This window comes from Patiria miniata, unplaced genomic scaffold (assembly GCF_015706575.1).
Source record: "Patiria miniata isolate m_02_andy unplaced genomic scaffold, ASM1570657v1 HiC_scaffold_22, whole genome shotgun sequence".
NCBI lineage: Eukaryota > Metazoa > Echinodermata > Asteroidea > Valvatida > Asterinidae > Patiria > Patiria miniata.
This window is the reverse complement of record NW_024037061.1, coordinates 7,924,286-7,933,230: the sequence shown is the minus strand read 5'-3', so window position 1 is coordinate 7,933,230 and position 8,945 is coordinate 7,924,286. Positions and strand designations below refer to the sequence as shown.

General features: G+C 42.8%; 1 protein-coding gene across 2 annotated transcripts; it reads left to right on the top strand.

Moving 5' to 3' along the window:
• The first annotated feature begins 37 nt into the window (after positions 1 to 37).
• LOC119729956 (ester hydrolase C11orf54-like) lies at positions 38 to 8,608 on the top strand. Of its 2 annotated transcripts, XM_038202749.1 has the most exons (8): positions 39 to 277; positions 2,520 to 2,618; positions 3,258 to 3,331; positions 3,893 to 3,994; positions 4,821 to 4,985; positions 6,520 to 6,669; positions 7,482 to 7,595; positions 8,030 to 8,608. In XM_038202749.1, exons 1-8 carry the CDS (start codon positions 217 to 219, stop codon positions 8,201 to 8,203), a joined length of 939 nt encoding a protein of 312 aa, XP_038058677.1. In that variant the 5' UTR covers positions 39 to 216; the 3' UTR covers positions 8,204 to 8,608. The 2 variants fall into 2 exon arrangements, with proteins under 2 accessions (XP_038058678.1, XP_038058677.1); XM_038202750.1 differs by lacking the exon at positions 2,520 to 2,618 and having other exon boundaries at positions 38 to 277.
• Positions 8,609 to 8,945: the final 337 nt, after the last annotated feature.

Below are 8,945 nucleotides of genomic sequence, written 5' to 3'. Positions count from 1 at the left end.
ATATTTATTTTTGCTGTTTTTGTTGAGCAAACACACCCGAATATCCACCTTTACATAGGGGTGGTAGCCAAAAAAGTGGAGCTAAAAATAGCTCCATATCAGCTGGTCTGTGTCAACACGTGCCTCGATTCTGGGCGATATCGAGAATCCTTAGACGTGACTACGGCTACGCTGCACTTTTTGGTAGATTGTTCATATATTTTATTAGGATTGATCATGAGTTTGCCAGTAGAGAAGAAAGCCCTCCATGTTCCAGATCTGGAAGAGCTAGCGACAGGTGAGCTAGGGCATAAAAATCACAGTTTTTAGTGGTGATTTTGTTGGCATCATGATATGCATCAGTGGCCTGCATCAGCATGATCAGCTGATCAGTGCATGCAAAAAGGAAGTTTTAAAGGGGGGTCAGACAAGTCGACCGTTGAGACAACTCGACTCGGGACAAGTCGACCGTTGAGACAACTCGACCGTTGAGACAAGTCGACCGTATGTGCGATAATTGGAAAGACAAGTCGACCCTTGAGACAAGTCGACCGTTAAGACAAGTCGCCTCGCATGTTTTTGTTGCTTGTTTTGGGGATAGTCCCAGGGATTTTTACGGCGGCTGATCGCCGTTTGGGAGTGATGACACATGAGTTGTTTTTTGTTGTTGGATATAACCATGATAACAGAGCCGATATAGCGCAGCCGGGCCTGTGCGTGCACTTATCCCCGGTCAGCGTGGCCGTACCGCGCACGGTGACATCGTTTTTGCCGGGCCTGTGCGCCCACTTATCCCATCCCCGGTCGGTCATCGTGGCCGTACCGTGCACGGTGACATCGTTTATGCCGGGCCTGTGCGCCCACTTGCCGCCCCGGTCGACGTGCCCGCGTGCCGGGCTGGGCCCGGTCCTCACGGGCGGGGCGCGCCGGCCCGACGCGCCCTCTGTGCATCAAGTTTGCCCGCGCCGCGCCCGGGATCGGTCCTGCCATGCAACACTTTCCGCTCCACGTGTATACATTTCCGTTAAGTCGAGCTGTCTCAACGGTCGAGTTGTCCCGAGTCGAGTTGTCTCAACGGGCGACTTGTCTCAACGGTCGACTTGTCTCAACGGTCGACTTGTCCCGAGTCGAGTTGTCTCAACGGTCGACTTGTCTGACATTCTTTTAAAGTTAGCCTACCCATAGCCCCACTAGTGTGGCCGCGGTATGCTGCGCTGAACCTCTGGCCACACACCGTGGTACCGCGCACTACTGAGGACGAAGTTTGCATAAAATTTACAGGCAGTTTCTTACATATGGTTGTATTCTATGATGTCCCATCTATCACTTCTGGGATGCTTAGGTGTAATGATGTTCAATTTTCCGAGATATTCTTGAATCTTTCTGGAGCTCATATGCACTTGTGAAACGTCTGGTGATGGCAGCCATTTTGAATGTGACAAGAGATGACCTCAAGCTGTGACGTCGCGTTTATGCAAATTGCTTGTCGAGCGAGGGCGCGAGTTGCAAATGCGACGGCTGTTTCCTGCTCCAAATAAAAATTAAAATAATACCCTGCGCATGCACTGTGTGGGCACCGATGTCGACGGCTTAGATGATGCGCGCGACACAGGAAACAGCCGTCGCATTTGCAACTCGCGCCCTCGCTCGACAAGCAATTTGCATAAACGCGACGTCACAGCTTGAGGTCATCTCTTGTCACATTCAAAATGGCTGCCATCACCGGACGTTTCTCGAGTGCATATGGGCTCCAGAAAGATTCAAGAATATCTCGGAAAATTGAACATCATTACACCTAAGCATCCCAGAAGTGATAGATGGGACATCGTAGAATACAACCGTATGTAAGAAACTGCCTGTATATTTTCCGAAAACGTCCTCCGTAGTGCGCGGACCACGGTGTGTGGCCAGAGGTTCAGCGCAGCATACCGCGGCCACACTAGTGGGGCTAGCCTACCCATGGCCATGTGTTTATAGCTCCATGCCCTACCTATAAACAATAACATGTACTGTGGCGGTACGGTGGGGGGGGGGGAGGGGGAGAGAGGCATTGCCAAATTGGGACTTGTTTTTAAAAAGTTGCCCAGGTTTTTTTTGTGGGGGGAGGGTGTAAAATCGGTTAAACGTAAAGTGGGGGAGTATTGATAAAAAATTAAATTACAATTAAATTGGTAAGATGTAGTGGGGGGGGGGTGGGGGTTCAAAAGGGAGACTGAATAAGGTGAAAGTAATTTTTGGGTTGTATGAAGCGTGCGCATACTTGACCTCTTCAATCTTAATTGAGTAGGTTGCTACAAAACGAATGTGCAAACTTTTAGTTTTAGGTTTTTTTCCCAATAATTTATGAATAAATGTTAGGCCTACTTTAGTTTTCCATAAATGATTTGTATTTTCTTGATAACCCGGCTATAGAACTCATGTAAACTCATTCAGTTACATGGAAAAATGATCATTTTTGTCAATTCAGGAAATTATTTCATAGCTCATCACCTTCAATCGATGCTAATTTACGTACTTATCTGGCTTTTCGTGAACTGTAGTTCTGGAGGATGGTTTGAAGTCATATTTTGCTTCGGTGTCCGTCAGCGTTGTGGATTGTCCAGATTTAAGTCAGCAGCCATTCACTCTAGCAGCACCAGGTGAAGTATGAACTACAAAACTGGGACCCAGCTTCGTAATGGATTTGTGCATGGGCAGGAGAGGGCGCTTTGTAGGCCTACCCAAACGCGCCAAATTGAGGGCACTTCCTTGGCACCCGATTTCAAAACTGTCAAGGGTCAATCCCTGCTTGCAAAAAGCAGGCCTGCCAACTCTTGCGCATTGAGCGTGAGACTCACGCATTTCAGGTTATTCTCACGCTTTCAAGCCCACAAGGGAATTCTCAAGCAAAAAATATAAAACAATAATTGACTCCAAACATGAGAATAATGTTTAAAATGCACTCCTAGAATTAGAAGGCACACACAGGGTCAGTGGCGTAGCCAGGAATTTTTCAGGGGGGGGGGCGCTGGGGGGGGGCTGGAACATTTCATGGGGGGGGGGGGGCGTCATGTAGATCAATGATAATTTTTTTAGAAACTCAAAATCTCAGTTGGGGGGGGGGGGCGACTGGGGGGGGGGCGATAAGGTTACATGGGGGGCTGTCGCCCCCACACGAAGGTCGCAGTTTCTAACCCCGCTTTGGTCAATTTCTTTGTTCAACTTCAAAAAAATTCCTATTTTATTTACCTCATTTGCTAATGTTTGATTCTGACATTTTCATTTCTTGGTATTTGTAGGATTATGTGGGAGTTCAAGGGCTGTGGATGTAGGAGGAATACCTAACATTCATCCGCTGCCCAAGCTTGATAAGGTATCAATGGGTGTGCTTGAAACAATTGAACAAATTTAGCGACAGACACTCTGTATTGAAATGTAGCCAGGAATATTTCCGGTAACTTTGCTGCCCGAAGGTTAAGAAGTTGGGGGACCTACGTGGATATCGAAGTATTGGAGGCGCGGTTCAAAAGCGGACAATCTTGGACACTTTTTGACAATAGGTGGCACTCTTCGTTGCAGCACATTTGCCGACGTGCAGACACACCATTCTGCTGACTCGCCACACCCTGCCCCCCGCCCCTCTTCCCCCCCCCCCCCCCCTCCAAGTAAAGCCCGGTTCATACTTCATGCGAATGCGAAGCAAATTTGACGTCATGAAACATTCGCTGCGAAATTCGCCCGTGTTGGAATATGTTCAACTTTTGCTTTCGCGCTGAGTATGAACCGGGCTTTAGTACGTGTAACTCAACTCAATACACAAATTGAGTGAAATTCATATCATGGGTCCTTTTAAGGCTTTTTGTGCTTGTAATTTAATATTCAGTTTTTCTGATGGATCTAAAAAGTTAGTGAATGATTGATGTTTCAATTTCAGATTTACGATATGGAAAAGGTCGCTGAGTTAGCAGACCTCCCTGGTGCGTTTATGATTGGGGCCGGGGCTGGGCCTTATAAACACGTCGGAGTAAACAGTGAGGTTTGTTTTATCACTTCTCTTTATATCCGGAATATGAAGAGCTGTTGAGTCAACCACAAGTCAAATCATAAGTCAATCATAAGTCAAATCGTAAGTCAATCATAAATCAAATCATAAGTCAATCATAAGTCAAATCATTAGTCAAATCATAAGTCAATCACAAGTCAAATAAAAGAAACGGTCACGAGTCAAATCACAAATGAAATCGTAAGTCAGTTGTAGTTCATTCTCTAGGAATCTAATGCTCTCCAAACTGAAATGTTAAAAAACACTTTTAGGATTACGAGTCTAAGAAGTGGACGAACCAGTCAAACTTGAAGGGTTGCATGGCTTAATAATTAAGGAGTAAAGGAGCTGTTTATATATCAAGTTGCCCTGTGTTACAACTGATAATGTAGTAACCAACGGATAATGTATCACCAACCGATAATGTCACACAAAATGACCGATAATGTATCACTAACCGATAATGTAACAGAAATTGACCGATAGTGCAGTAAATGTTACCACACTATCGGTCAATATTTGTTACATTATCGGTTAAGACTGATAATGTAACAACAATCGACTGATAGTGTAGTACATTTTTACTACACTATCGGTCAATTTCTGTTAAATTATCGGTTGGTGATACAGTATCGGTCAATTTGTTTGACATTATCGGTTGGTGATACATTATCCGTTGGTTACTACATTATCAGTTGTAACACCCTGTTCCCCTTATAACTATTCATGATAGAAGTACACCCACTCAGATGCAAAGAAGTTGCAAACTATGTATACATTTTTTATCTATTTGTTTGTTTGTTTTTTTCTAAAATTTCAGCTGATGCCAAACCTTGTAGCCTCAACAGCTGCTAAGGAAGGCAGCAATTGCACACATGACATCAGACTAGACGTCGACAGTGGACAGCCAATATTGGAGAAATGCTCGAGTACGGAGTGCGCCCTCATGGTTAATCTCTATTGTTCAGAAGGCAAACCAGGAAAGGTATGCAATGCACTGATCTTCATTCATAAAATCTGTATAGCTCATTGTCCATTCCGAGCTTTACAAACAATGAAGCTACATGCTGGTTCCCGATCCTTCCATTTGAATGTGGGGAGGAAACCAGCCTCAACCACTCCCATTGTTCAAAATAATTAATATAGAGTCGTCTAAAAGTATCTAAACCTTTTTTTTCTTAACAGAATTCTTTTATAAACTATATTTTGTTGCCATTTAAAAAAAATTAAACCAAAACGTAATATATTGTTGATTCATAAATACCTCAGACAGTTTAGCTATTCTTATTGGTCAAGAGCACGTCACGTGGCTAGTCTTAAACGGATGATAAAGACATGGCTAGCTGGTCTTAAACACTTTTCCACTGTCTCAATAAAATTTGGACTCCTAAAAATCCAGTGCCTCTTACCGTTTTATTGGTGGAACGTTCACAATCCTCAAGTAGGCATGCGCAACACTACCAGCGAGTCAGAATTTTATAGTTCTAAATTCATAACGCAACGCCCCAGGTGCGTTCTGCGCAACTTCGCGCAGAACATGCTACGCGCGCGTCAATCTCCATAAAAGGGTTGTTTACATCTTACTCGCCAGCTGAAGATTCCATTATTTTGCTAGAGGGATGTTTCAAAAAGCATGAAGAGAACTTGTTGAACAAAATCGGGATTTTTGAACGAATTATTTGATTTTTTTACCAAAAAGGTATTTATGAATGGGAATAAATATGTGCTCGGTTGGTATTTATCACTCAGTTTAAGACTGCTTAGAGTCTGGGTGCTGATAATTACCCTCGCCTCCGGCTCGGGTAATTATCAGCACCCAGACTCTAAGCAGTCTTAAACAGAGTGATAAAAACCTCCGGAGCACACATTTATTCCCGTTGTAAAAGTGTAGATATCAATCAAATTTCTTTACAAAGCTTTTGTTTTCGGAGTGTATATGGCAGACGGTGACTTCTAACAGCCAATGGGCTATCCAGATTTTTGTAGGGAGATCAGTGTGATACAATGTGGTAAAATTGTTTGAAATTTGCATGTTGTGGTCATGTGACACCAAGGAGGGTTTTAATACTGATACCTACCCGAACCGAAAGCAAACAGAAAATACACGTTTTTATTCTGTTTAAAACATGGTTTTGAAAATTAGTCCTGTCTTTTAAAAACATGTTTTATGGTTGGATTTCAACACCTCAAAAAAAAGAAGAAAAAAAACAGGGGGGGGGGGGGAAATGAAGTTTAAAACAGTTTGTAGGATTTTGTAGGGTTGAGGAAGAAACAGCCCAGCCACTATACTTCAACGTGTACATAGGGTTTGATGCCACGTGAAACTTGGTAGGTACAAAGAGCATGCCATTGGGCTCCTGCACAGTGGAATATTTTGTAGGATTGAGGAAGGTAGAGTCCATCCACTATTTCTTTACATTGGGCTTGACACCGTTTGAAAACTTTGAGCGCATAGAACATACCCAGGGTTTCTCCAGTGGATTATGTTCCAATACTGATAAAGGTTTGTTTCTGCTTAGGTATTGGAAGTAAAAGCCAGCAAGAGAACTGGAGAGGCTGATTTTGTGGCGGCCATGAGGGAAGTGATGAACGAGCGATATGGAGAGAAGCCGGTGGGATTGGGCGGAAGTTTTATGATTGAACAAGGCAAAGCATGGCTACATATCATGGTACATATTACTCCTTCTGCTTCTTTTTGCTGGTCCCAGAGTGGCCAGCCTAAAGTCTTCTTTGTACGACTGACTCACTGACTCTCACTTATTAATCAGACTTGCTCAAGTCTCACCCTAGACCAAACATTTGAAATAGGATTATTGGAGGAAAAGACCAGTCAACAGCCATTCTGAATCGACTTAAAGGGAATACATACAACACATGTTTTTGATGTAATCTTCAGAAATGGATGGATTTGGAGGGTTGGTATTTTATTGTAAATATTGTTACACTGACTTGTTTGAAGTTTTGTGTTCGTAGATGCTGGAAGAAACAAATAAAACAAAACAATCATGTTCTTGTCTGGTTCCCCGATCCCACTTAAGATGAAACGGAGCTAATTTGTAGACGTCGGGGAATTGTAAGGTCAGGGAGCCAGGCTAGCTGGCTTGTACCCGTTCATAGGAGTGTAATCGATTGCAAACAAAATGTGGACTAACTAAATATGGTAAAATGGGGGCAATATTTGAAAAAAGCCAGTTTTTTCCAATATATATTTGTTTCCAGCTGTGTAGCCAGGTTTCTCACCTTGGGGGGGGGGGGGGGGGGGGGGGGTGGATGTTACATTTGGGTTCCCAATTTCTGTTAAAACCGTCAACCATGGTCACTTCCAGTAACAAATTTCCAGTGGGGGGGGGGGGGGGGCACACAATTTTGTAGTGGGGGCTGAGCCCCCCCCCCCCATGCCCCGTCCATCTTGCCTATGCCGCTGCTTGTTTCCCTTTTAACCAAGGATTTACACAACCAGTCCTCCTGATATTTCCCCCAGCCTGATTTCTGTCCAACTCCCATCACCAGCATTAAAGAAAACGAGGAGTGGCTGAAGTTTATTGAGTTTGACGCACCGATCATCTGTCTCAGTGTCTTCTATTCACATGATCCGGTAAGTTGGAGTTATTTCTTTTACATGTATTTTTGTTCATTTCTGGAAGTCAAAAAGTCTCGAGCTCAATTCTCTGGTCCTGTCCTAATAGCTTTGCTCTTTGACCTTAAGTAAGTGCGATCAGTGTTTCATTCCAAAACCTGTGTCATCTTGAAGTAGTTGTTGACAGAGTTGAAGATACTTGCATTTTTGTATATCATTATTTTTTTATTTTTTTTTGCTGAAGTTTTCAAAGTTACCAGTCCAATATGAAATGGTTACTTGGGTGTCATATTTTGATGGCAATTCATGTATTACTCAGGCCTCGTGAATGTTTTAAAAATGAAGTTGCCCTTCGGGCAGAGGTGAATTTAATGTCAAGATTGACTTGTGAAGACTTGACTACTGTAGCTTTGCCAGAACTGACATTTATGGTTCTTTTGTTGGAATTTCAGGGGTTAGATTTGAGGATTGAGCATACCCATTGCTTCAGTCATCATGGTGCTGGGGGACATTATCACTATGACACCACACCTGACGACGTTGTCTATAGAGGATACTTCCATCCTGCTGAATGGGTGTACCGGGTGGATAGGCCTACCGAGAAATGGGTACCAACGGATAAATAGAATGGGTGTGTCATGTGAATAAGCCTACCAAGAATTGGGTATACCAACATCGAAAATTGAATATATGTACATGTACTCTGGGATTTTTTAACCAGAAATATATTGGGTGTTCTTTGTATGGATTAGGAGCATTTGTTCTTGAAATGATAAAAGCTGTTTGTAGACAAAAGGGAGCAGTTGATATATTACAGATTCTCCATCTTGAAAAGATCATTTTCCTTGATTAAATCATCGAAATTATAGTTTGTAGTTAAATAAAAAATATACATGTATATATATTTATATATATCAGATATTCATATTGTTGAACTAGGGGTATTTCCCCAAGAATACATTTCAGTTATTTTGGATAATTTGTCAATTTTAATTGGTAAACAAATAAATTGTTTATTGTTTTGTATCCCTGCAGGTTATTCTTCACACTCGCCTTGCACATATACAAAGTGAAACTTTTTTTCAGTATCATTTGTCATAAATGCATAATTTTGTACACATTATCACTGTTTTGGGCCAAACAAAGATTCTGGCTGGATTGCTAAGGAATTTCTGTACTGATCAGTCGTAATTTGACCAAGATGTACCCAGTAGTTTTTGAGTAAGACAAAAACTAAGACATAATGCATGTACATGTAATAGCCTTTTAATACTGTAGCGCAACGGTGTGCTTGCAGCGAGTTATTTATAGAGCGAGCTGCAGCGAGCTTGCGCAGCGCCCTCTGTAGTTGGGTCCGTTCGCGCGGGA

Excerpts from the sequence above, each read along its gene's own strand:
- LOC119729956 (XM_038202749.1), top strand. The coding sequence starts at position 217 with ATGAGTTTGCCAGTAGAGAAGAAAGCCCTCCATGTTCCAGATCTGGAA. Across the intron at positions 4,986-6,519 it reads CAGAAGGCAAACCAGGAAAG|GTATTGGAAGTAAAAGCCAG; the intron begins GTATGCAATGCA and ends GTTTCTGCTTAG. Across the intron at positions 7,596-8,029 it reads TCTTCTATTCACATGATCCG|GGGTTAGATTTGAGGATTGA; the intron begins GTAAGTTGGAGT and ends TTGGAATTTCAG.